This window comes from Leptonotus elevatus, chromosome 21 (genome assembly GCF_054856555.1).
Source record: "Leptonotus elevatus isolate MCC_2025b chromosome 21, RoL_Lele_1.0, whole genome shotgun sequence".
NCBI classification, from domain to species: domain Eukaryota; kingdom Metazoa; phylum Chordata; class Actinopteri; order Syngnathiformes; family Syngnathidae; genus Leptonotus; species Leptonotus elevatus.
In genome coordinates this window covers 17,030,682-17,058,440 of record NC_141259.1, presented here as the reverse complement: position 1 = coordinate 17,058,440, position 27,759 = coordinate 17,030,682, and the positions used below count along the sequence as shown (strand labels likewise).

The window sequence follows — 27,759 nt, the reverse complement described above, 5'->3', positions numbered from 1 at the left end:
TATGAGCCACTCAACAATTACAGAACAAGAAACAACAATACAACGAAAAAATAAGAAACAAACCTAGCTCTGACATTATTGTACAGAGTCTTGTATATGTTATCTAAATGTACAGTTGGTGCTGTAGCATCGAACAATAATGAAGTGATGCAGTGACCAGTAGTACAATAGTTGCAACGAGGGGTGTGCAGCAGTTGATGTAGAGAATTGTCACACAATTTAACGTGACTGGTAGCGCAGTAATTATAATACGCAGACAAATAATGTGGTGCAAATTATGAATCAACAAAAGTTATGCAAATATGTATAGAGCTGAAGCTCCAATAATATATACTTGCAATACTGTCACGCAGGAATGTGCAAAAATGGTTAACCTTCACAAGGCACTATGAAATTGAGAGTCATGTGAGAGTTTTGCCTGCACTTTTCTGGTTCTAGGTTAGTCCCCAAGAGTCGGTATGGGGGAACTAATGATTTTTTTCAACAGTCCTAAATGTCCTTTGCAGTCGGTTTTTGTATAAATAAATAAATAAATCGATATATCTCTTATTAAAAATACAAAAAAATATTACTAAATATTCAACCCAGCAGCTCATTCTTGCTCGGCGGCCACCTAAATCTCGCGAGATCTCTACAGTCCCGAGATAACGGAGGCTGACCACGGATATAACAAGGTACAGTACTTTACTGCTTTTATTTACTCGGAATCAGTTTTAAAATAGAGCTTTGCAGTTGAGCAATTCGGATCATGGACGATACGCGTGCACAATTTGTTTCCAAATTGTACGTTTGCTACAATTTGAGCTAACTTATTGTCGGCACCGCCGGCGCAATCGGCGAATCCTTCGAAATAAGAGCACAATGTTATCCGCGCCTTTTGGTCTCGTATGAGCTCGCTGAGCTTCAGCTTCTCCATTTGAGTTGCCCGAACAGACAAGCGGGTGGCATAACCTCTTCGGAACCGGCGTGTTGTCAATCTTATCAGCTGGGATGTGGGCAAGGCGCTCCACATAGCAAACGGCGCCTTTTGAAGGCGAGCAACGAGGCGGCTATTAGCATTAGCATCGGACGAAGGCCTACTCAGGAAGCGGGAAAGAGCTTTTATTTTCCAAAACTCGTTCTTATTAGTCAACATCTACTGTTCTTCACACGGCTCCTCTCCTCAACAGTTTGCTTACCTTGTCTTGGTCGTTCTGTGACAGTTAATAGGAATGTTAAATAAATGTCGATTAAAACGAACTTTATACACGTCGACTCTGGTTTGAAACCTTACTAACCTGAACCCTAACGGGAAACCTGGATTTGAAGCCCTTATTTTGCCCTACTTAGACCTGACTTGAAACACTAATTAAAAATCATAACTCTGGTTTGAAGCTCTACTAAGAAACCCAAACACTTATTTAAAATTCCAACACTGGGTTGAAACCCTAAGCCTGACTTTGAAAACCAATTTTTAAAATCCTAAATGTGAACCCCGACTTTGTCTAAAAACTTTACCTTGCAACCCAAACACTTAAGCTAATAATCCAATTTTTTTCTTGCAGATTACAAGTGACACTAATAGAGGACTCAATTTCTCAGCATCGCTGACAGTAAGAACGTTTTTACAGTGATGCGCGCTCTAGACACTTGCGAAATAACTTTTTTTTTCAAATGTAGTTTTACACACTTGAAAAACATTAAAATTTTTGATGTATTCCTTAGAGCCTGTTCTCACTCCTTTACCCACATCCATCCATGTTCTCCAAATAAGAGGCCAAGCATGCTTGCTTCATGCTGTTAATTTGCTCCTTCTAGTTGATGTTGTCTCTGTAACTGACAAATTAAATAAAATACCATTATACATTGTTTATTTAAGCATCACAATGTTCAACCAAACCATATAATTTAATCTTAATGAAAGTTCACTCGCTCGGTGCTAACATGCAATGTGAAGCGCCGTAGACTGGCTAACATCAATTATAGAACGACTCAGTAGTTGTGATTAATGTCCACTCTCTTCTTCTAGCGATGGCTCACAGTGCCAATCATGGAAAGCTTCTCTTGCAACGACTGCATCAGCAGCGGGAAATGGACTTTCTGTGCGACGTCACCATCATGGTGAGAGACGTGGAGTTCCGGGCTCACCGCAACGTCTTAGCGGCGTTCAGCAAGTACTTCTCCTCCCAGGCTGAGAAGGACCAGCATGTCACCACTTTGGACCCTGACAAAGTCAGCCGCTACGCCCTGGAGAAGCTGCTGGAGTTTGTCTACACGGGGCAGATGAACCTAAGCAGGTAGGCTGCCTCCATGTCATCCATCCATCACTTTTTTTACATAATTTCTTTACCAGCCTCAACTGTATTAGTTTTCAAAGAAAGATTGAATCTTTTGTTTTATTACAATGTGAATTAAAAGTGCTTCTTCTTAGAGAAAACGGCCCTTTAAACACAATCCTTATACAAAAATGAAGGTGTACAACGATTAATCGACAACCAATTGATTATTGATTTAACCAATAATTACTTTTATAATTGATTACTCTTTAGAGTCCTTTGTCAGACTTACCTGTATTATCTTTTTATTGAATCAAATATCTGCTTTTGCTTTGTAAAATAACAATCAATATTTTGGATTATTTTCTGACATGTTATGGATCAAACGAGGTGCTGAATCTTCTTCGTTTCATTTCAAATCTAATGTGGGGGACTGGTGGTGTTCAGAGCCGAATACAGGAGATAATAGTAGCATCCATGTCCCAATGTTTATAGACCTGACTGTACTTTAGTACAGTTGCTAAGTATTTGTACTTGGTTACTTGCCACCATTGATAATATATGTTACTTTCAGCACCAGACAATCTGCTGTCCGCCGAGCCGCCATCTTCCTGGGAATGTCCGATGCCACAAAGTATCTGGAAGGAATTTCTCACTTGTCCGAGGCCACCGAGGCGTCCCAGTCCGAGTTGGACAAAGAAACGGGTCCATCTTCGCTCAGTCCTGGCTCTCCGGGCAGTCCTCGCTCCCCGATCTCTCTGTCCATCGTCTCAGTGACGGGTGCGTTGTTAAATGAAACCCAAGAATCCCATGAAACCCAAGAAACCCAAGAAACTCAAGAAGCCCAAGAAGCCCAAGAAGCCCAGGAAGGCCAAGAAGCCCAGGAAGCCCAAGAAGCCCAGGAAGGCCAAGAAGCCCAGGAAGGTCAGGACAGCGAAGCTGCTGGCTTGGATGAGGAAGGAGGAAGTGGCGGTCTGGCGGTGCCCAGCACCTCGGCCGACAACACCCCCAAACTTGCTGCCTACAGGGGGAGAGGTCGTGGCCGAGGCAGGGGCAGGGGAAGAGGGAGAGGGAGAGGAAGAGCAAGAGGAAGAGGAGGATTAAGCCTGGTCAAAACCGAAGATGACTTCCTCGAGGATTCGGACACCAGCATCAAGGATTTCGGGGATACGTCGGCCGACTGGAGCCCCTCACGGGACGAACCGCCTCTCAAGAAACCCCGCATCGGGGAGCCGAGGCGCGGACGCAGCCGGGGCCGAGGAAGGGGCAGAGGACGGGCCCGCGGCAGGAGCAAAATGGAGGACGATGACGACGATAGTGGCGAGGAAGCGGCCGAGGATGCAGAGCAGAACCCCGCCAACCCCTCGGAAGACACGTCTCGGACCTGCATCGAGTGCAACAGGGTGTTCAAAGACTTGTGCAGCCTGCGGAGGCACGAGCAGATCCATGCGGGCCTCAAGCCCTTCATCTGCATCTTCTGCTCTAAAACCTTCCGACAGGCTACGCAGCTCAAAACTCACCTGCGCACACACACAGGTAAGCAGCAAATTAATAAAAAGTCCACTCAAAATCCCTATATATTGACGATAGCCATTTTCACACTGCACTTAGTAGGGCGCTGAGTGCTCACGTCATTGTGTAAATAAATTGTGAACAATAACTTTGTGTGGAATCATTCATCATTCCCCGATCACCAATCATTTACTGTCATCTTTAAATGTGAAAACAAAAGAACACATTTCCATATTTACACCCAAACTTCATTATCAAGTATTGGTAATCTTTATCGGTGAGTACTCAGCAAGCACGGTGCTATAACTTAGCTCGATGTACTAACTGGCAAATTCACTTTAAGAAATACTGCATTGGCGTTTTAAATGTGAGGAAAAGGTCCCGTTAATAAATGTCGCCCTCCGCGTTTGCCGCAGGCGAGAAGCCCTTCAGCTGCAACGACTGCGAAAAGTGTTTTGCTCAGAAGTGTCAGCTGGTGGCCCACCGCCGCATGCACCACGGCGAGGAGAAGCCGTACACGTGCGAGCGCTGCGGCTTCAAGTTCGCCACCTCGTCCAACTACAAGATCCACGTCAGGTAGGGGACCACGCCGAGACCGGGTCGCGGCAACAGACGCGCGTCTCGAGATGGAAACGTATGAGGAACGTTGCACATCATCGCTATCGCTCCGTTCCGTTCCGTCTTCAATTCCGCTTATCCGGGGTCGGGTCGCGGGGGCAGCAGCTTTAGCAGGGAAGCCCAGACTTCCCTCTCCCCAGCCACTTCAGCCAGCTCCTCCGATGGGATCCCAAGGCGTTCCCAGGCCAGCCGTGAGACGTAGTCTCTCCAGCGTGTCCTGGGTCGTCCCCGGGGCCTCCTGCCGGCAGGACATGCCCGGAACACCTCCCCAGGGAGGCGCCCAGGAGGCATCCGAACCAGATGCCCCAGCCACCTCAACTGGTCCCTCCCGAATGACCGAGCTTCTCACCCTATCTCTAAGGGAGAGCCCGGCTACCCTGCGGAGGAAACTCATTTCGGCCGCTTGTATCGTTATCGCTGTATTATGATATTGCTGTAGGAAATATGAAGCAACAAAATCACAAATATACTCAAACCCTAATTTTAAGAGTAAGATTTCAAGATGATAATATTAACAATATTTATGTTTATTTGTAGCTTAATAAACCTGGCACATTAAACAAAATAAATTATTATTATTATTACTAATTTCGTCTAGTATAAACTCAACTCTGCCTGCAATTTTGCGGCAGAATATGTTACACCACAAAAGATGCGCAACTTGAAATTCAGCCTTACCTCTGTGTGTACCATAAAAAAAATTGCTTGAAGATGTTGACGTGTGTCTGCCCCCCCCCCCCCCCCCTTCCAGGCTGCACAGCGGCGAAAAGCCGTACGTGTGCGACGTGTGCGGCCAGGCCTTTGCTCAGTCCAGCACGCTGACCTACCACAAGCGGCGGCACACGGGCGAGAAGCCGTACCAGTGCGACCTGTGCGGCATGTCCTTCTCCGTCTCGTCCTCGCTCATCGCGCACGCGCGCAAGCACACAGGTAAGGAGGCGGGGTGACGCCGTTTCGACCGCATCCTCGTTTAACCGCTTCCTGTTTGCGTCCAGGCGAGACGCCGTACAAGTGCTCCCAGCCGCAGTGCGACAGCAGCTTCGTCACGTCGTCCGAACTGAAGAAACACATGCGGCGACTTCACCCGGGTGAGCTTAATGTCATTCAAAATATATATATATATTTTTTTCAACATTCGGAAATGTTGACTCGAACCTCGCTCATTAATGACTGCAGACGGCACCAACGGCGTGCAGTGTCTGCTGTGCGGCAATCGTTTCGCCAGTGTCAAGAACATGATCAAACACCAGGAGAAGGCGCACGCCGACGAAGTGCGACAGCACAAAGAGAGAGCGCGGGCAGGTGAGCCAACGCCGCGACTCCATATTGTCGCGTTTCACAAGAAGTCACACGCTTCATTAGCTACAAGTTGACGAGCAATTTGTTTAAAAAATGAAAAATGGCCGCGACTTTTTCAAGTTGCGAGCCGTCGCTTGGTCGAGACTCACAGTCACTTTCAGCTGTTGATTGAACAGTTTCAATGCTCAAGCACACAAATACAGCTCAAATAGATTTCCAGAAGACTTTTTTATTTTTTTATTTTTTTTACGCAACCTCAGCGTAACAAAAGTGTCTGCTTTAAAAAGAAACTCCTGCAGCAACTCCACTTCCACTAATTAGAACATAACCCGAGATGGCAGCAGTGTGTGAAGTTGCAAAAACTGTGAACATGTTTTTAATTGAGAGCGTTTGGAGTTGTTGTTTTTTTTTTTAGTACAAACAGAGAATACGTTTGTAAAAGAAACGTATTTTGTAGGCAGTTATCAGATTGGCGTCGTTAAAAAAAATGTTAGGGGTCAATATCACGATGAAGATCCTTTGGTGTTTGTGTGGGTAAATGATACAGAATCAATTTGTTTTGCATGGATTTTATTTTGCGCAAAAAAATGTGGTCAATTTCAAAAAATTTCACAAAGTGATGATACAATTGTTGTGTCCCCACATCGGCTGTTATTTTTACACATCATTAACCAATTGAAAGTGTTGCAAAAAATAGCTTGATAACAAATCTGTTGACGCTCTTGACCGCTGCTGTGTCCGAGAAGTTTTGTAAGACTCCGCCTACTCCCTCTCGCCCTGCGGGAGCCGTGCCGCGTTATGTCACCTCGAGATTTTCAAGTAGGCCTGTTTTGTTAAAAGTGGATCGTTGTCATGCTTCCGTGCAGAAGAAGCAGACAGCTGACAAGGTAGGTTGTGTGCAGATTCATTTTTTGCATTTTTACACTTCTGAGTCGGTTCATCGTTTTATTTAATGCATTATTCGTGCCTCTTCAGACCTTTAAAAAAAAAAAGTTTGAGAAGATAATGTGAACTAAGAAACTCTCAAAGGCACTTTTTTTTGTGATACTCAAGCTTACTTTTATATATTTTTTAATCCGTACATGTACTTTTACCCACGTTTTTTGGAAGTGTTAAGTAGAGAGCGTGAGAACATGATGATTTTGTCCTTTCCTTTCATTTCCTCAGTTGTCATGCTGGCGTCCAGCCACCCCATCGCCTTCGTGCAGAGCAAACTCAACAAAGACGGCAAAAGTCTGAGCTCCATCCCCGAAACCGAGCCGACCAACCCCGAACCGGCGACACCTCAGGCCGGCGGCATTAGCGACGTTGGCGGCGGCGGCGGCCCGTCGGACGGCGGCGCCCTGAGCGACAGTCTGCGCGAGCTGAAGGTGGAGCCCAGCAACACGCCCATCTCCCAAATGGAGCCGGTGCCGGGAGCCTTCGAAGGGGAACCCGTGTCCACCATCAACTCGGAAACGCTGCACGCGCTGGTGGAGCAGCTGAGGCCGCCCTCGCCGGCGCAGAGCCTGGAGCAGATCGTCATCATCCACACGGTGGACAACATGGAAGCCAACGCGCCGCCGCAGTGACGGTGAACGTTTGGATGAATAAGGAGCAGCTTTTGTTAGTGTCGTATGGAACGCCCCTTTTAGCCTTTATTCCATATCCTTGATAGTCAATTGATGAGGGTCCATGTACTAACATGCTTCTTTACACTACTAGTACCAAGTTTGGCCTACTTGTACACAGTTAAATGTTACTAGTGCCGCACTAGTAACACCACAAGGCCCATCGAGTGTCACGATCTCGTAGCCTTTTTGGATCAAAATGCTCACGAGTAGGACCCGACCGATTAATCACTGGCTGATTAAATCGGCCCATTATGGCCCTTCAAACATCGGTCAAAATAATCGAGCAACAGTAACACGGGTCTGATTGTTTACTGTATTACAATGAAATCTATACTATAACCTTTTTTGAATGAATGAATGATTTTTTTTTTCAAACACACACATTTATATAAAAAAAGAAAAGAAAAAAAATCTGCTCAAAGATATTAAAAATCATATAAAACAAAAATATAACCTATATACATGTTCAAAAAAAATGTATCCGAATTTAAGGTCATTTATTCAATATCATCGACAGTTCAGCCCTCCCACCCGTCTTATTTGCGAGGAGTAAGTAAGGCACATAATTGACAGCCGTGAAATTCATTGGAAGGAAAGAAATTCTATTTCACGCATTAGATATATTTTTTAAATTAATCTGTAATCTGTATTTTTTCCCTGCCAAATATCGCCATTGTTCTCAAAAATCCAAATCCGTTGGGCCCTGCTCACTAGTGCCTCACTAGTAATGTGTTGTCTTGTATACCAAAGTTGCAGTAATGTCACTAGTAAGACATCCATTCTACTAGGGCACCCTCGTCATTTTACAAGTGCCCTGTATTGGCACACGAGTGATGATCAAGCCTAAAATAGTACATTCCCTCTTGGGCAAATTTGACATACCATTAGGACAACAACAGGCTACTAGTGAGGCTGTAAAAACTGTATACTTGATGACCCCTGCCTGCTACTAGTTCTGCTAATGACATTGTAGAATTCTACTCGTTCACTAGTGCTTCTAGTTAACATTTAGCTCCTCCCTTGTAGCATTTAGTAGTTATCCCGCTAGTATGCCAAAGTTGTCCTACTAGTGTACAGAAATGTGAATCATGTAGACACAGTCTTACTAGTGAGGGCAAAAAGTGTACTAGTACAGAGACCTTTAGCTGTATATAAAGTAAGATGATGTGCGCGTGTGATCCTTTTGGTGTCGTGACAAATTTGAGGCTTTGAAAGCGAGAAGCCGCTCAAGTGCAAGCGCAACAATGTTGCCTGAAGGGAATCTGACAGTCAGCCGCACTCCCGTTGCAACATTTGAGTCATGCCGTGATAATGTTGTGCTTCTTCACCTTTCGCACATGCCAAATGGCTGAGACCCCCCCCCCCCCCCCTATATGGTTTTGATGGACGTGTAAATGTAAATATTCATGACACTTATGACTGGATGAAAACATTACCATTCAATAAAAAAGCGATTCAAACAAACAAACATTTTTGTCTTTTCATTCGATTTGTCTGATGTCTTCTGGTATTTGTTTTTTTTATTTGGGGGGGGGGGGTAATTTATGTTAGCTATTGATGTGCAGTCAACTTTTGTGATGCTTGGTGGCACTGGCATCATTTACTTTCACATTCACACCACTTCTGGTGTACTACAGTACTTCGCTGACTGACGTTAACTTGAAGGCGTTCTCAACTTCTTTTTGCCATTACTAGTAATAGCAGAGAGAATCCGGTTGCTTTTCAAAATAAAAATATTTTTAAGTCTCAGATCATAAATAAATTGGAAGTGCACAGTAGTTTTTATTTGTATCTTTCCACTGTGTGGTTGGGGACCACTACATATATATTCTTATGGCCAGTGTTTGAAAAGTTGTTCCCACATTTGTACAACAACGATCCTCAAGCAGGTCATCACACGTGTGCACAGACACATGAAACACATAATAACTAAATGTTATTTTTTTTGAAAGGAACAAAAGAAGCAGCAGGACGCACAGCTCCAATTTCACATTTTGGTCAGGAGGCATCATGAGACGCTTTCTCTTTTACCATTTAGAATGAGCCCCACTTCTCTCTCCATACGTCAACTGGGTTCGACTTCAGCGCACCCTGAACCCAAGTCCAAGTCGTGTGAATGCTTCTTTGTTAATCTGACGGACATGCGACCAGCCCAGCGCTGAGCCCACTTGGCTCCCAAAATGTCATTGGGGTTCCGTTCCAGCTCACATACACGGGTGCGAGTGCTTGTTTGTCTTTCTGTGCCCTGCGATTAACTGGCGACCAGTCCAAGATCTGGATGTCGTTTAAAGTCACATCTGGCTCATCTGTTCTAACATTTACGCAGGTTAACCCGTTGCTGGTTTGAGAGATATTCTCTGTTCTCCTTCTTCATCGTTAGGCTCTCGGTCTTGTGGGTTTCTTTCATTTCTTCTTCCTGATGATGACACAAGCGGTGAAACCATAAATGCTTTACCACCCCAGTTGTTACTCCTCTATTGGTGGTGAGTCAATCCGAAATTCTAAAGTTGATCAATTTTATGATCTCACCACCCCAGGTAAAACTGTCTCGAGCCACTACAGCCAATCGTACCTTGCTTATTTATCTCAAAGTGGAAAAAAGTTGTGTGAGTGCTTTTATCATGCTAACATCAACGTTTTCAGTATCACTGGCTTTTATCTTGAAAATGAATACGTCGTTTCAGTGGTGTAAGACTCCATTCCCTGGCGATGACTCAGAAACACGATCATGTGTGCAGCAGCAAGTTTTACGTTTACACTCACCCGAGAAATAGAAGACCGCCACAGCCGAGGCTGCGAGCGTTCCGATCAGGCCCAACGTGACGCCCAACGTGATGCCGACCGTTTTGGGACGGACTGCAACAGAAGATGCGAGATGACTTGTTAGTCACCATGTCGTCATTTCGCAACAACAATCAAGTTGACAAACCGTGAAGCTAGTTCAGGATCATTTTTTTTTTGGGAGAAAATTTGAGAATAATAGACGCAGACTTTAGTTGTTTTTTTACATAATTGGTTAAACTAAACTATGACCCCAAAACACTTCAACGGGATTGATTTTTCTTTTCCTTAAGAGCTACCTAGTTTTTAACATGAAGGAACTTGTGAAATTCTGCTATATTTTTTTAATTTCAAAATACAACTTGACCCCATTCTCCACAAATATATGCATTATTATTACATGTATTACTGCTAAATTTTGACGTGGACGTGTCTGCTGCGTTGCGACTGGAATTTCCCCAGTACAGGCTTTCCAAGTGAGGGGCGGTCATTAATCGCACGTTAAAAAAAATGTATGGCGTTAAAGGAACTTTAAATTAACACACTAATTTTGACACCCCTAATTTAAACGTCTTTTATTTTATTTTATAAATATATGGTGTCTTTTTTTTAAAACTTTTTTTTCATCTATTGCAGGTTCGGGTCTGGATTGTATCCCTCACAATAAATGGTTTTGACTATAAACGGTAAAAACGCATTGAAAGGATGTAAACGATGAATCGTGATAAATCGGCGCGACACCACAGTCAGCTGACTGAAGTTAACTTGAAGACAGGCGTTCCCAACTTCTTTTTGCCATGACTAGTAATAGCAACAGTTGTAACCGAGCGCGTTGATGTGGTTGCTTTGGATTTTGAAAAACTGATCCTGAATCAGCTTCTCGGTTTGTCCTTTGGTTGCTCGTTTCAATGACGGTCGGTTAGGTGAGTTGATTGACAAATTGGCAAGGGTTTACTATAAGTTTAGGTGTGTATTTTAGTGACGTAATCTCTCCGCATCCTCACGAGGATCTCACCGTCCTCCGTCCCGACCACCCGCAGGAAGACGTCGTTAATACGCGTGTGCGTTTCGTTGCTCAGTGTGCACGTGTACGTTCCGCTCTGGCGACCGTTCAGCTCCCGCAGGTTGAGGTCGCCCGCCTCGGACACGCCCTTCACGCGCTTCCTCCAATCGTCTGCGATGTAGAGTTTGCGCCCGACGCTTCTGTTGGCGATGACGTGACGGCCGTTGAACGTCCACACGAGGCTGCGTTGGTGAGACACGGGCGCGCAATTGATGCTTGTTTCTGTGTCGGAAGTGTTCACACCTGGAAGGAGACGTGAGAATGTGTAGTGTGGATGGACATGAAACTGTATTTTTCTGCACAAAAATGTGATTTAACAAACTAAAATCTCAACAATCCCCCTGACAAATCAAATCAAAGTCATCAATAAAATGCATGACTCGCCCAACCCTAGCGATCATCTGAACATCTCACTTTCTTTCCTCCACGTCAATCTGCTGCTGCTATTGAAGCCCGTGACGTCACAGACGTAGTCCACGTCCGGATGGGCCTCGCCCGCCAGGTCCAGCGAGCCGCTGATGTTGTAAAGCTGCGTCTGCGCTTCTTGGCGGACCTGGCTGGTGTTGATGAGGGCATGAGGCAACGCTGGCTCTGTGGACCAGCGCAATTGAGGTTGAGGGAAGATTCCATCTGAGCTGCAGACCAGCCGCTGCTGGTCCTCTTGATGGAAGTGGATAGCAGTGACTGGAGCTGCAAACAGACAAAACAAAGTAATCTGAGGTGGCAAAGTAAAAAAAATAAAAATAAAACTGCCACAGTTTGGTTTAAGCCCCTGATGCTAGCTCCCTAGCTAGCTCCCATGGTGCTCGTTTACCTGCGAAGGAGCTAGCTAGCTAGCATCAGGGGCTTAAGCCAAACTGGCATGGTTTTTACTTTCTGGACCTAGCTAGTTAGCTAGCTCCCATGGTGCTCGTTTACCTGCTAGCATCAGGGGCTTGAGCCAAACTGGCATGGTTTTTACTTTCTGGACCTAGCTAGCTAGCTAGCTCCCATGGTGCTCGTTTACCTGCTAGCATCAGGGGCTTGAGCCAAACTGGCATGGTTTTTACTTTCTGGACCTAGCTAGCTAGCTAGCTCCCATGGTGCTCGTTTACCTGCTAGCATCAGGGGCTTGAGCCAAACTGGCATGGTTTTTACTTTCTGGACCTAGCTAGCTAGCTAGCTCCCATGGTGCTCGTTTACCTGCTAGGGAGCTAGTTAGTGTTAAGTTATTAACATTGTTTTTCAGTTTTAATTTATATTTTAGCCGTTTTGGATTTATGTTAACTCAGTATGGCTCAATGAATAGAATTGTATTCTTATCTGTCTCACTTTCATGAGAGAAGAAGGGCAACAAGTTCTTCCACTGCTATCTTGAAGGGAGTTTAGTCTAGTACCGGTCTCTGTCGGAAGAGGGGAGGCACAGGCTGATTATTGTTTTTCTCTAATCTGATTTATACCTATGGGAACAGAAGGGGGGATTTTCTTGTATTCACTGAGTTGTAAACAAATGTACTGTGGGCTGATGGGAGGAGACTTTTCGTATTCACCCACTTTTCAATAAATAATGATGTGCCGGAGAAGAGGACACACAATCTGAACAGACTACTGTTTGAGAGAGTTCAATTGTTGTCATCAAAAGCTTTTGATACCTTTGCAAAGGGACTTCTTCACCAGAATCTCACCATTCAGTTAATTGAACACGCAAAGAGTAGAATATAAATATTGTCTACTCTAACACTATCTACACCAGACAGTTTGTATATTCACCTTCCACGTGGAGGTTGATTAATAATATCGTGTTGCTCATCAGGGTTCCCACGTAGCACTTGTACCTCCCTCCATCTCCAACCACAACATCCTTCAGCAGCAGAGAAGCGTTCCCTTTGGCGATGTTCTCCTTGAACAGCGAGGTTCTGTCCTTGAAGCGCTTTTCCTGGTGATCTTGATGGTCTTCCTTGTGGTAGTAGGTATGAACCCTGAGGTCCACCAGTGACTGTTGGAACCAGTGGATGACCACATCATCTCCAATGGGGAAGCTGGCTTCTAAAAGACAGGCCGTGTTCCAGCGACACCAAACGTCACTATCTGCAACACACCAACGCAAACAAGTCCGATTGAGATGGGCTTGAATCCAGAACAAAATCAGATCAGCTTCATTTGAATTCACAATGAAAACAGATTGAATCAAATCATATACATCTGATTGATTTCAAAATGAACCGGATTCAATCCACGAAATGATATACAGTTACATTTGATGTAATCCCCTGTGAAATCAGATTGAATCCAGAATTACATTGTATTTGATTGAAAGGCAGGATGAAATCGTATTGAAACCAAGTTTGTCTGATTGAATCCCCAGTGAAACCAGATTGGCAGTAAAATCCAATTGAAAGCGATAGAGAAGTTACATTGCACAGTGAGGGAGGTCAAATTGAATCAACAGTGACGGGCAAATGAACACGCGCACGAGAACGTGCCGACGTTATCGAGCGATAACGGCTCAATGCGCCGGAATGCTGAACACTTCAACTTTTTGTTCTTTTTTTTTTAATTCAAGCAGCAACGTACGGATAAATCTGACCTGATATCCTTTTCAAAATCGACCCGGACAAAAGGGCAGTGTTACGCTACCACACTTAAGTGTAAAACATTACCGGGGGAAAAAATAAATAAATGCAACCCCCAACAAACGGCAGCATTCAACCTTCCCAGCTGCCAACTAATCGAATCGCTCAAAACTCCCTGAGATAGAATTCCCGGCATGACGAGGCCGCGTGCTGGAAAAGCTTGAGCTCAACCCTGAAATATGTGTTTGGAAATTGATACATTGAGACAACACGGGTGCGAACATAATATTCGCACAGATGCTCCATAAGGAAGCCGCCCAACAACAGCTGTTTCCGTCGCACCAGTTGTTCTTAAACTTCTTCTCACACCAAGTCCCAGAAAAATACTCCCGAGTACCTTCATCATCTCCAACATTGAAATACTTTCATTAACGTCGTTGGCCAAAAATAAAACCAACGTTTTCAAGCTATGAGCAGCCACTTGGTTGAATTTGATGGCAACTGAAGGGCAAAAGATGTATTTATTTATTTTACAATTAGGGCCAGTCAAACACTTGGGCACACCCCTTAAGGGCACACGTCCAACAAGCCAATACTATGCTATGTACAGATAAACCTAAAAAACACACCGTGTATTTCTTTACTTCTCCTTTACTGTTTTGTCATGTTTTATAGAATGCAGTGCTATTTGTCCATGATTCAAAAACAACAAAATGGTGTCACAGGATGAATTAAGTGTCACGGTCCACCATTTTACAATTCATAGTATTTGTACACGAGCTGTAACTTATCTCAATCTCATCAATAATTTTCTAAAATTGTTTATTGAGGAAATGATTTTGAAATGTGAACTTTATACTGTAGAAATCACCCAATGGGATAACTGCCGGCGCAAATGAAAGCAATTAAAGCGCAAGCAACATTGTTGGGGTGGGTGGGTAAAGTGACTGCACGAGCAAAACGAAACTTTAAAAAAATGATACGCTGAATTACTGAAAAAAATAAACTTACAGTAACCTTAAAATGGAATTAAACCATCATTATGTGATATTACATGAGATTTAGCAAAGTACAGTATAACATGATATTAACTTTTTTTCTGGTGTGGCAGCAATATTGTTCCGCAGACAACACCCCTCCCAAAAAAATCGACTTCAGAACAGTAATCAAATATTTGTACTTCGTTACTTCACAACACTTTTGAAGGAGCACAACAAAAAAAGTGGACATTTGTCAAGGTCTTGCTTACCTCCAGTGGCCAGATGACTAAGGAAGGTGGACAAGAACACCAGGCAACTTTTCATCTTCATGAACGATGTGGAAATGGCAGAGCTACCAACTGGTCAACCGGCATTCCACTGACGCCACGGGTGTAGCCGGCAAACTCCAAAATGAGGGCAGTCAAAAACTCAGTTACGTTTCCGAGTCAAAAAGTGTGCGTGAGTGTGTGTGCGCCCGCGCTTGTCAAACCTCCTCTCCGCTGCACACTCACTTACTTACACACACCCTATCACATGATGTGTTATCACCGCCCAAGAATACTTCACATAGTTGCACCAGCAGACAGCAATGCTCCGTTTTCAATATGAGGGTCTACTGGCAGAAACGTCGGAATTTTGTGAACCTACCTTTTTTTCCACTGCTAATTATAAAAGACCGGAAAAAGGCAGAAAGATGGAGCCTATTCTGCCATTTGGTAGATTCGATGTATATATGATCATTAGGGATGTGGCAAAAAAAATCGATTGTCATAAGAATCGCGGTTCTCATTTATTATGATTCAGAATCGATTTTAAATGTCCCAAAATCGATTTTATTTAAATTATTTTATACTGTCTTGCCCTTGTTTGTGTGTACCTTTACTCGGAGTGCTGTTCATGTTGTACAGAATTTGGCCACTTAGGGGCAGTGTGGTTCCGCGCGTTCTGATACACTGTTAAGTTGTAGCCATATTCGAGAGTAGAAGGAAAGAGTCACGATCAAATAAAATTTGTCTGATGTCTTCTGGTATTTGTTTTTTTTATTTGGGGGGGAGGGGGGCGTAATTTATGTTAGCTATTAATGTGCAGTCAACTTTTGTGATGCTTGGTGGCACTGGCATCATTACTTTCCTCATAACAAATACACACTTAAGACGCGCTTTTTCTTCTTCCTTTTTTTCCCCCCCTTTTTGCATGATCTGATTTAAGTTGACTGCATTTTGTTGCACTGCGGATGTAGTTCAACAAACCTGCCAGTAGGAGGCCCCATTCGAGTTTTCTCCCTGTGCGTAATCAGATTTTTATTTATTATTTTTTTTTTTTACTAAATGTAACTAATTAATATGATTACATAATTTCTCTCCTGCCAGCAGGCTGTCAATTAAGGCTATTAATATTTATTCTTCTCTTTCAAATCCACCTTTGAGAAATCTTATCAAACTGTACGAGCATTTTATTGAATTTCAGTAAATGATTGGTACATATACTGTAAGTGGAAACTAAAGCTATCAGCAGTGCTGGACTGTGACCCATTTTCAACCCTGAAGTTTCAAGACTCAAACTGGGCCGCTTCAGTTCACATTCTAATGAAGATGCACAATTATTAATGTAAAATCGATTATATGATCAAAAATCAAATTTGCAATTCAACGCGCTTACAAGATCACGTTCAGTGTTTATTTGAAAAGTATGAAAACATTAGATGGGCAAACAGAATGGATCAAGAGGCAATTGTACATTAAATGTAAGAAGACATTTGACACTTATCAAAGCATATTTCATTTACCAAACACAGTTAAACCAGCAAGATTAAGGCAGCTAACACTATACTTCCTGTTAGTGCTCTTATTTTGACATCTATTCCCACCACTTCTGGTGTACTACAGTACTTAGCTGACTGACGTTAACTTGAAGACAGGCGTTCTCAACTTCTTTTTGCCATTACTAGTAATAGCAGAGAGAATCCGGTTGCTTTTCAAAATAAAAATATTTTTAAGTCTCAGATCACAAATAAATTGGAAGTGCACAGTAGTTTTTATTTGTATCTTTCCACTGTGTGGTTGGGGACCACTACATATATATTCTTATGGCCAGTGTTTGAAAAGTTGTTCCCACATTTGTACAACAACGATCCTCAAGCAGGTCATCACACGTGTGCACAGACACATGAAACACATAATAACTAAATGTTATTTTTTTTGAAAGGAACAAAAGAAGCAGCAGGACGCACAGCTCCAATTTCACATTTTGGTCAGGAGGCATCATGAGACGCTTTCTCTTTTACCATTTAGAATGAGCCCCACTTCTCTCTCCATACGTCAACTGGGTTCGACTTCAGCGCACCCTGAACCCAAGTCCAAGTCGTGTGAATGCTTCTTTGTTAATCTGACGGACATGCGACCAGTCCAGCGCTGAGCCCACTTGGCTCCCAAAATGTCATTGGGGTTCCGTTCCAGCTCACATAGACGGGTGCGAGTGCTTGTTTGTCTTTCTGTGCCCTGCGATTAACTGGCGACCAGTCCAAGATCTGGATGTCGTTTAAAGTCACATCTGGCTCATCTGTTCTTCAGGTAACATTTCCGCAAGTCGACCCGTTGCTGGTTTGAGAGGTTTTTCCTGTTCTACTTCTTCATTGGTATGCATTTTGTGGGTTTCTTTCATTTCTTCTTCCTGATGATGACACAAGCGGTGAAACCATAAATGCTTTACCACCCCAGTTGTTACTCCTCTATTGGTGGTGAGTCAATCCGAAATTCTAAAGTTGATCAATTTTATGATCTCACCACCCCAGGTAAAACTGTCTCGAGCCACTACAGCCAATCGTACCTTGCTTATTCATCTCGAAGTGGAAAAAAGTTGTGTGAGTGCTTTTATCATGCTAACATCAACGTTTTCAGTATCACTGGCTTTTATCTTGAAAATGAATACGTCGTTTCAGTGGTGTAAGACTCCATTCCCTGGCGATGACTCAGAAACACGATCATGTGTGCAGCAGCAAGTTTTACGTTTACACTCACTCAAGAAATAGAAGACCCCCACCGCAGCCGGGGCTGCGAGCGCTCCGATCACGCCCAACGTGATGCCGACCACTTTGGGATGGACTGCAACAGAAGATGCGAGATGACTTGTTAGTCACCATGTCGTCATTTCGCAACAACAATCAAGTTGACAAACCGTGAAGCTAGTTCAGGATCATTTTTTTTTTGGGAGAAAATTTGAGAATAATAGACGCAGACTTTAGTTGTTTTTTTACATAATTGGTTAAACTAAACTATGACCCCAAAACACTTCAACGGGATTGATTTTTCTTTTCCTTAAGAGCTACCTAGTTTTTAACATGAAGGAACTTGTGAAATTCTGCTATATTTTTTTAATTTCAAAATACAACTTGACCCCATTCTCCACAAATATATGCATTATTATTACATGTATTACTGCTAAATTTTGACGTGGACGTGTCTGCTGCGTTGCGACTGGAATTTCCCCAGTACAGGCTTTCCAAGTGAGGGGCGGTCATTAATCGCACGTTAAAAAAAATGTATGGCGTTAAAGGAACTTTAAATTAACACACTAATTTTGACACCCCTAATTTAAACGTCTTTTATTTTATTTTATAAATATATGGTGTCTTTTTTTTAAAACTTTTTTTTCATCTATTGCAGGTTCGGGTCTGGATTGTATCCCTCACAATAAATGGTTTTGACTATAAACGGTAAAAACGCATTGAAAGGATGTAAACGATGAATCGTGATAAATCGGCGCGACACCACAGTCAGCTGACTGAAGTTAACTTGAAGACAGGCGTTCCCAACTTCTTTTTGCCATGACTAGTAATAGCAACAGTTGTAACCGAGCGCGTTGATGTGGTTGCTTTGGATTTTGAAAAACTGATCCTGAATCAGCTTCTCGGTTTGTCCTTTGGTTGCTCGTTTCAATGACGGTCGGTTAGGTGAGTTGATTGACAAATTGGCAAGGGTTTACTATAAGTTTAGGTGTGTATTTTAGTGACGTAATCTCTCCGCATCCTCACGAGGATCTCACCGTCCTCCGTCCCGACCACCCGCAGGAAGACGTCGTTAATACGCGTGTGCGTTTCGTTGCTCAGTGTGCACGTGTACGTTCCGCTCTGGCGACCGTTCAGCTCCCGCAGGTTGAGGTCGCCCGCCTCGGACACGCCCTTCACGCGCTTCCTCCAATCGTCTGCGATGTAGAGTTTGCGCCCGACGCTTCTGTTGGCGATGACGTGACGGCCGTTGAACGTCCACACGAGGCTGCGTTGGTGAGACACGGGCGCGCAATTGATGCTTGTTTCTGTGTCGGAAGTGTTCACACCTGGAAGGAGACGTGAGAATGTGTAGTGTGGGTGGACATGAAACTGTATTTTTCTGCACAAAAATGTGATTTAACAAACTAAAATCTCAACAATCCCCCTGACAAATCAAATCAAAGTCATCAATAAAATGCATGACTCGCCCAACCCTAGCGGTCATCTGAACATCTCACTTTCTTTCCTCCACGTCAATCTGCTGCTGCTATTGACGCCCGTGACGTCACAGACGTAGTCCACGTCCGGATGGGCCTCGCCCGCCAGGTCCAGCGAGCCGCTGATGTTGTAAAGCTGCGTCTGCGCTTCTTGGCGGACCTGGCTGGTGTTGATGAGGGCATGAGGCAACGCTGGCTCTGTGGACCAGCGCAATTGAGGTTGAGGGAAGATTCCATCTGAGCTGCAGACCAGCCGCTGCTGGTCCTCTTGATGGAAGTGGATAGCAGTGACTGGAGCTGCAAACAGACAAAACAAAGTAATCTGAGGTGGTAAAGTTAAAAAAATAAAATAAAAATAACTGCCACAGTTTGGTTTAAGCCCCTGATGCTAGCTCCCTAGCTAGCTCCCATGGTGCTCGTTTACCTGCGAAGGAGCTAGCTAGTGTTGAATTATTAACATTGTTTTTCAGTTTCAATTTATATTTTAGCCGTTTTGGATTTAGTTATAGCTGTGTAGCTCAATGAATAGAATTGTCTATTGTATTCTTATCTGTCTCTCTCGCCTGAGAAGAGAAGGGAGTGTAGCCTGGTACCGGTCTCAGTTCAAGGACAGGCTGATTTATTATTGTTTAGGTCTAATCTGATTTGTATTCCTGAGAACTTTTTGCCTTTTTGTGAAGGGGAGGAGGCTTTTCGTATTCACCCACTTTTCAATAAATAATGATGTGCAGGAGAAGGAGGGGCACACTTTTGAACAGAACACTGTTCGGGTGACTTCAATTGTGTGATCAGAAGCTTCTGACTAATTACCTTTGCAAAGGGACTTCTTCACCAGAATCTCACCATTCAGTTAATTGAACACGCAAAGAGTAGAATACAAAAATTGTCTACTCTAACAAATGGTGATCCCCGACGCTGAATTATAACGAATGGTGACCTCCGACGCTGAATTCTAACGGATGGTTGTATTTTGACGATTTAACAAAGCTGCGGCGTTCCCGGACGGGCGGAATTTCTGGCGCCATATTAATTCCGGTAAGTGGAGATTTTTATCCACGTAGAGAAATTCTGTCTGTTTGGAGGCGCTATAGCCGGTTTTTCGTCTTCTAAATTGTCTAAAATTTTAAATGAGATCAGTGTGAACAAGTTGTAGTTTGATGTCGTTCTATTGAGAGTTGGGATAATTCCTACGATATTGAACTAGACACGTCGTGGGGTAGTGTATTTTGAAAGTGACGTAAGTACACGCCTAGAGAAAGCTTTTTTGTGCAGGATGAAGTAGTGATTTTTGTTGTTGTTTTGTTTTGTTTTCGTCTCGTTACGAAGAATCCTTAGACCATAATATATATTGAATAAAAGGGTTGCCGGATGACGTGAGAAGTCTTTCTTCTACTAAGGATCGCGAAGATTATGGTATGCTCTCTGCTTTTTTAGCAGTTTGGCCGATTGGGGACTAATATCGATATTTGCTCATGACTCTTATTGAGAACGTCCATTTACACGTAATATGTTTTTTGAAAAAGCGCCTGTTTGAAATTGAACAGTATTGAGGGGTCCAGGTTGATTACAGCGATGATTGGATTTTGTGTCACTGTATTTGCAATCGAGAGATTACGTGATTTCTTTTTCTTTTTTGGCGCTCCTACTTTTGTAGTTTTGAGGTCAGGATTACCGTATGAATTCCTTTTGTTCTACGGTTTAATTCGATAGCGCGTGACGAGTAATTTTGAAAATGAGCGCCTTGCAAAAATTTTGCAATATATGGAGAACAGTTTAGCTCAGCGGGATTGGATAACCGCTGTGTATAAACGAGAGGTCACGTGATTCTTATGTGTGTCTGTTGTGTGGCCATATGTGTTAACCTATTGAACTATTATACTAAAAGTGAGACGTCACTGTATTGATAAATATTAATACTACTTGCGTAGAATATAAACCGGAAGTAAAAATAAAGAAATACAAAAATGGAGGGCGATGTCACTGGACAAAATGGTACGACCTGAATGCGCTTCCGGTTCATAGTCGGGACTTGTGAGTCGCAGCCATGCGGAAAATAAAAAAAACGTCGATGAAAAATGAAAAAACAAACTATGGATCGATTGTATGAAAAGCCGTCGCTGGACAAAATGGTACGAGGGATGCTGGTGATGATATAGTGTCTGATTTTGGTGCTAAAGTAACTTCCCCTCCGAAATGAGTTAACCCGTTTACTGAAATCACCGTACAAAACTGCGGTTTAAATGCCATAAGATTTGTAGACAACGAATTGATAGAATAAAACCGTTTATTATTTTATAATGACTAAAGAGTGTGTGCGTATGTATTTGAGTGTGTGACCTAGCTTCTAAAAGGTGGGGGCTATTATTGTGATTGTGAGTGATTTTGTTTGTTTTTCTTCAATATCTTTAACTAAGTTTGGTGTTGTTTTTTTGTGTGAGATGAGACTGGTGTGATAGTGGCGTTTGTTTTTCGAATGGGAATGTGGTAAAATAGGTTTTGCGATGTATAATGTTAAGATCCCCCCCCCCCCCCCGTTTCTAGGTTAGAAGAAAAGGAGGGGGCTGTGGGTTAGAGCATAATGTGTCCTCGTAATGGGACTTTTTCTCTTTTCTAGGTAAGAGAGGTATGATAAACAATAAAAAATAAGTAATAGTATTTGAAAGATATTGTTGAGTTTTTGTAGAAGAATATTCAATTAGTGTTTTATTTTTTATTTTTTTTAGTGACTGAATTGATAGTCTTTTACACTTTAATAATTGATGAAGATGGTTAATTTGTTAACTTTCCCTTTTCGGGACAAATGAATGAAGAATAATGATAAAATAATAGTATTCTGTGTTGAGTTGACATGATTGTGCCTACATCTGTACAGCTGTGGCTAGAAGTAAGATAGTTGAATAAGAAGTTATGAATGTTTTTGAAATTGACATAATGATAATGATTTTTAATATTTGTTTTTTCTCTGAGTGTGTCATTTCAGAAACTGATGTTTGAGTTCCAAGGCAGATGAGGGTTTGATGGCCTTCACTGATTACAAACTGCGAACGGGATGCACCCCAGCTGCTGATACGTTGTATTTGCAAGTATTGCTAGTAGCTATTTTGAAGGGGTATTTAAAAAAAAAAAAAAAAGGCTGTTTTTTACGAAACATTTTTGAGAAAGCAGGAAGTGAACTGTCTTGCTATGATCCCATTTCCTCAGTCTGGCATTGTAGTGCATTGGATCAGCCGGGTGCATTCGTTGGTCGAGGTGAGCGCCTGGAAGGACCGAAAATGTGTCATCGGGTCCACATTGCAGACGGCGTCTGAATGGACGTGGCAGAGATCAAAGGTCAAAAGCCGCAGAGCACAGTCTTCTCCTCCTGTGCCTACAAAAAACATGGTGTTCAACTTCCACAATGCCCAGTGACTGTGTACAAGCCTCATTACAGAGATGTCTCCTCTCATCGCTGATACCTGCTGAACTTTGTCTGACACAGCCCTGAACATTGACTTTTGAAAGCTGGTGGTCTGACTAGGATGCGACCCTTCAATCGGTGAAATGCTGCACGGTATATGCAAGGCATTTTTAATGTGTTGAATGGGGAACTGTGATCTATAGCAAGGTATTTCAGGAAATTGATAACGACATATGTGAATTTGAAATGAGGGATTGAGAAAATTTATTTCAATCTATAGCCTACTAAATTTTTGCCTATATTTTTGGGAGAATCAGTTTCTGAATTGGTACTATGGGAATTTTATTAATATGATATGATACGATATACTTTTATTTTTCCCGTGAGGAATTTTTTTTCTGGACTTCGTCCAGCTGCAGCTACAATATAGAAAAAATAATAGAATAAAATGAGTAGTAATAAGTAAAAGAGCCCCACTAATATGTAAAAGAGGTGAAGTTGATTAGCAGTTTGAAGATAATTTTTAGTTTGATTAAATCTAGGAAATGGTAGATATTTGTAAGTTTTGTGTAATTCGTATCCTGAATTAGATTAATATGGTTACCTCTATTTTTATGGCCCCAAAGTCATCATATATTAGTGTCTTAAATTGTATCTGCTCGTGCTCATTTTTATTGTTGTGTTTTGTAGCTTTTTCGTTTACCTCATAGCCTGATTTAGAGGGTTGTGTTATTTACGACGTCTTTTGAGTTATGAGGTCTCTATTTTATCCTCCCTTTATCTTGACGTGTTTGAAAAAATCAGTGGATCTTTGTCAAAATGAGGGAGTTTATGTTTAAGAAATTAACCAATGTAGACGAATTAGTAGATTAAAAAATGAAAAGGTTTTGAAGTGATAATCCACAGTTTGAATATGAAGAAATCTACCAGAGGAAATCGAGCGGAGCAAAGTAAGTCTGAAGCAAGCAAGGACAATAATGCATATTCGCCGGATGAAGGTAATTATATTATATTATATCTTTTATTTTAGAAAAATTTAATTTTGGAGCCCAGTGTTTGCAAAAGAGTATAGATAATATGAATATATGTGCTTTTTCCAGCATGTCACGATTCGGCCGGTCATGGGATTCTGGGAAGAGAATATATGATATGCTAGTAAAATGATTCCTTTCAGGATGGTGAAAGGCACAGTTATGCAAATTTAGAACAAATTTAGTCGTGGTAAAAAATTACCTATTATTGAACAAAACCTATTTGAAAAATAAATATTTACAAGCTCTGTCTTATATTAATGAATGAGCGAATGTCATTCAACTCAATCAAAGGCTGGGCTCTATTTCAATGTCACAAAAATAGATCTTTTCCTGTTCCAACAGCACAGGACCTACGGATCTTAACCAAATAACATTTACTAATCCCAACTAACAAAAACTATCAGGGTTTTTCCTCCAAATAAAATTTATGTGGGTGTATGAGAAGACTAAAAACATATTCCGCTCTCAGGTTGATGACGGAAAGGAGAGACGAAATTCCACAACTGGTCTACAAGGCTGCCGGCTATCTCATCAACTGATGATCATCAATCTTATCACCTCCGACCTGGGAGCCACGTCAGCTGACCCAGTGTTCGGTTCTGGAGCGGCCGTTTGGACATCGTTTTGACATCATTCAACGGATCAAGTCAAGTGCCTTTTCCTGGGCAATCATCACGAGAATCACATTTGCAGGCAATCTATTCTGGGGTTCTGCAAAAAAAGCTGACAACGTCATCTTCTCATTCAACAAAGAACTTCATCACGAGATGGCTTCAAAGAACACATATTCGTCTGCCGATACATTGCGACACTTTTTAATGAACAACATTTTATGTTAAGCCTCACATATGCTATGCTTATTCCACTAAAAATCTTTTAAATGTATCAAATTGTTTTTTAATGTCATATGATTGCTAAACTACCTCCTCTCCTGCTAAAGGGATGTTTTAATGATAATTATTTCCACCACACAACCATTGAGAAAAAAATGTTTTAATGTGTTGAGCTCTCATGAGCTCAAATGAGGGAATGTTGAATTATTAACATTGTTTTTCAGTTTCAATTTATATTTTAGCCGTTTTGGATTTAGTTATAGCTGTGTAGCTCAATGAATAGAATTGTCTATTGTATTCTATCTGAGTGTAGCCTGGTACCGGTCTCAGTCCAAGGACAGGCTGATTTATTATTGTTTAGGTCTAATCTGATTTGTATTCCTGAGAACTTTTTGCCTTTTTGTGAAGGGGAGGAGGCTTTTCGTATTCACCCACTTTTCAATAAATAATGATGTGCAGGAGAAGGAGGGGCACACTTTTGAACAGAACACTGTTTGGGTGACTTCAATTGTGTTATCAGAAGCTTCTGACTAATTACCTTTGCAAAGGGACTTCTTCACCAGAATCTCACCATTCAGTTAATTGAACACGCAAAGAGTAGAATACAAATATTGACTACTCTAATACTAGCTAGCATCAGGGGCTTAAGCCAAACTGTCAGGGTTTTTACTTTCTGGACCTAGCTCCCATGGTGCTCGTTTACCTGCTAGGGAGCTAGTTAGCTAGCACCTGGGACTAAAGCCAAACTGCGGCAGGGTTTTTACTTTCTGGACCTGAATTTGCCACCTCTGCATTCAACCTTTGTGGATTATCATGACCTGGATGACTCAGTGACTATCTACACCAGACAGTTTGTATATTCACCTTCCACGTGGAGGTTGATGAAGAATTCCATGTTGCTCATCAGGGTTCCCACGTAGCACTTGTACCTCCCTCCATCTCCAACCACAACATCCTTCAGCAGCAGAGAAGCGTTCCCTTTGGCGATGTTCTCCTTGAACAGCGAGGTTCTGTCCTTGAAGCGCTTTTCCTGGTTATGTAGCTGGTCTTTCTTGTGGTAGTAGGAATGAACCTTGAGCTCCCCCAGTGACTGTTGGAACCAGTGGATGACCACATCATCTCCAATGGGGAAGCTGGCTTCTAAAAGACAGGCCGTGTTCCAGCGACACCAAACGTCACTATCTGCAACACACCAACGCAAACAAGTCCGATTGAGATGGGCTTGAATCCAGAACAAAATCAGATCAGCTTCATTTGAATTCACAATGAAAACAGATTGAATCAAATCATATACATCTGATTGATTTCAAAATGAACCGGATTCAATCCACAAAATGATATACAGTTACATTTGATGTAATCCCCTGTGAAATCAGATTGAATCCAGAATTACATTGTATTTGATTGAAAGGCAGGATGAAATCGTATTGAAACCAAGTTTGTCCAGATTGGCAGTAAAATCCAATTGAAAGCGATAGAGAAGTTACATTGCACAGTGAGGGAGGTCAAATTGAATCAACAGTGACGGGCAAATGAACACGCGCACGAGAACGTGCCGACGTTATCGAGCGATAGCGGCTCAATGCGCCGGAATGCTGAACCCTTCAACTTTTTGTTCTTTTTTTTTTAATTCAAGCAGCAACGTACGGATACATCTGACCTGATATCCTTTTCAAAATCGACCCGGACAAAAGGGCAGTGTTACGCTACCACACTTAAGTGTAAAACATTACCGGGGGAAAAAATAAATAAATGCAACCCCCAACAAACGGCAGCATTCAACCTTCCCAGCTGCCAACTAATCGAATCGCTCAAAACTCCCTGAGATAGAATTCCCGGCATGACGAGGCCGCGTGCTGGAAAAGCTTGAGCTCAACCCTGGAATATGTGTTTGGAAATTGATACATTGAGACAACACGGGTGCGAACATAATATTCGCACAGATGCTCCATAAGGAAGTCGCCCAACAACAGCTGTTTCCGTCGCACCAGTTGTTCTTAAACTTCTTCTCACACCAAGTCCCAGAAAAATACTCCCGAGTACCTTCATCATCTCCAACATTGAAATACTTTCATTAACGTCGTTGGCCAAAAATAAAACCAACGTTTTCAAGCTATGAGCAGCCACTTGGTTGAATTTGATGGCAACTGAAGGGCAAAAGATGTATTTATTTATTTTACAATTAGGGCCAGTCAAACACTTGGGCACACCCCTTAAGGGCACACGTCCAACAAGCCAATACTATGCTATGTACAGATAAACCTAAAAAACACACCGTGTATTTCTTTACTTCTCCTTTACTGTTTTGTCATGTTTTATAGAATGCAGTGCTATTTGTCCATGATTCAAAAACAACAAAATGGTGTCACAGGATGAATTAAGTGTCACGGTCCACCATTTTACAATTCATAGTATTTGTACACGAGCTGTAACTTATCTCAATCTCATCAATAATTTTCTAAAATTGTTTATTGAGGAAATGATTTTGAAATGTGAACTTTATACTGTAGAAATCACCCAATGGGATAACTGCCGGCGCAAATGAAAGCAATTAAAGCGCAAGCAACATTGTTGGGGTGGGTGGGTAAAGTGACTGCACGAGCAAAACGAAACTTTAAAAAAATGATACGCTGAATTACTGAAAAAAATAAACTTACAGTAACCTTAAAATGGAATTAAACCATCATTATGTGATATTACATGAGATTTAGCAAAGTACAGTATAACATGATATTAACTTTTTTTCTGGTGTGGCAGCAATATTGTTCCGCAGACACGCCTCCCAAAAAAATCGACTTCAGAACAGTAATCAAATATTTGTACTTCGTTACTTCACAACACTTTTGAAGGAGCACAACAAAAAAAGTGGACATTTGTCAAGGTCTTGCTTACCTCCAGTGGCCAGATGACTAAGGAAGGTGGACAAGAACACCAGGCAACTTTTCATCTTCATGAACGATGTGGAAATGGCAGAGCTACCAACTGGTCAACCGGCATTCCACTGACGCCACGGGTGTAGCCGGCAAACTCCAAAATTAGGGCAGTCAAAAACTCAGTTACGTTTCCGAGTCAAAAAGTGTGAGTGTGTGTGCGCCCGCGCTTGTCAAACCTCCTCTCCGCTGCACACTCACTTACTTACACACACTCTATCACATGATGTGTTATCACCGCCCAAGAATACTTCACATAGTTGCACCAGCAGACAGCAATGGAGCCTATTCTGCCATTTGGTAGATTCGATGTATATATGATCATTAGGGATGTGGCAAAAAAAATAGATTGTCATAAGAATCGCGGTTCTCATTTATTATGATTCAGAATCGATTTTAAATGTCCCAAA

At 42.3% G+C, this 27,759-nt stretch overlaps 2 protein-coding genes across 4 annotated transcripts; one reads left to right on the top strand and one right to left on the bottom strand.

Annotated features, from left to right (window-relative positions):
* The first annotated feature begins 629 nt into the window (after positions 1-629).
* Positions 630-8,770, top strand: LOC147156183 (uncharacterized). Of its 3 annotated transcripts, none has more exons than XM_086065717.1 (9): positions 630-674; positions 1,545-1,592; positions 2,009-2,276; positions 2,830-3,791; positions 4,184-4,343; positions 5,137-5,315; positions 5,381-5,473; positions 5,562-5,687; positions 6,852-8,770. In XM_086065717.1, the coding sequence occupies exons 3-9, from the start codon at positions 2,011-2,013 to the stop codon at positions 7,253-7,255; spliced, it is 2,190 nt and encodes a 729-aa protein (XP_085921843.1). In that variant the 5' UTR covers positions 630-674; positions 1,545-1,592; positions 2,009-2,010; the 3' UTR covers positions 7,256-8,770. The 3 variants fall into 3 exon arrangements, with proteins under 3 accessions (XP_085921843.1, XP_085921842.1, XP_085921844.1); XM_086065718.1 differs by lacking the exon at positions 630-674 and adding an exon at positions 714-783; XM_086065716.1 differs by lacking the exon at positions 1,545-1,592.
* A 289-nt stretch (positions 8,771-9,059) lies between these two features.
* LOC147156182 (uncharacterized) lies at positions 9,060-27,536 on the bottom strand. The gene is made up of 11 exons (XM_086066647.1): positions 27,312-27,536; positions 25,284-25,601; positions 19,177-19,452; positions 18,715-19,005; positions 17,691-17,774; positions 14,943-15,032; positions 12,891-13,208; positions 11,556-11,831; positions 11,094-11,384; positions 10,061-10,153; positions 9,060-9,713 (listed from the first exon to the last, which is right to left on the bottom strand). The coding sequence occupies exons 1-11, from the start codon at positions 27,370-27,372 to the stop codon at positions 9,625-9,627; spliced, it is 2,187 nt and encodes a 728-aa protein (XP_085922773.1). The 5' UTR covers positions 27,373-27,536; the 3' UTR covers positions 9,060-9,624.
* Positions 27,537-27,759: the final 223 nt, after the last annotated feature.

Bases quoted from the DNA above. Each gene is read 5' to 3' on its own strand.
- LOC147156183 (XM_086065716.1), top strand. From the start codon at position 2,011: ATGGCTCACAGTGCCAATCATGGAAAGCTTCTCTTGCAACGACTGCAT. The intron at 3,792-4,183 runs GTAAGCAGCAAA...CGTTTGCCGCAG, and splicing joins TCACCTGCGCACACACACAG to GCGAGAAGCCCTTCAGCTGC. The intron at 5,688-6,851 runs GTGAGCCAACGC...TCATTTCCTCAG, and splicing joins CAAAGAGAGAGCGCGGGCAG to TTGTCATGCTGGCGTCCAGC.
- LOC147156182 (XM_086066647.1), bottom strand. From the start codon at position 27,372: ATGAAGATGAAAAGTTGCCTGGTGTTCTTGTCCACCTTCCTTAGTCAT. The intron at 15,033-17,690 runs GTGAGTGTAAAC...CCGGTTGACCAG, and splicing joins GGGGGTCTTCTATTTCTTGA to TTGGTAGCTCTGCCATTTCC. The intron at 11,832-12,890 runs GTGAATATACAA...GTCTGTTTGCAG, and splicing joins AATCAACCTCCACGTGGAAG to CTCCAGTCACTGCTATCCAC.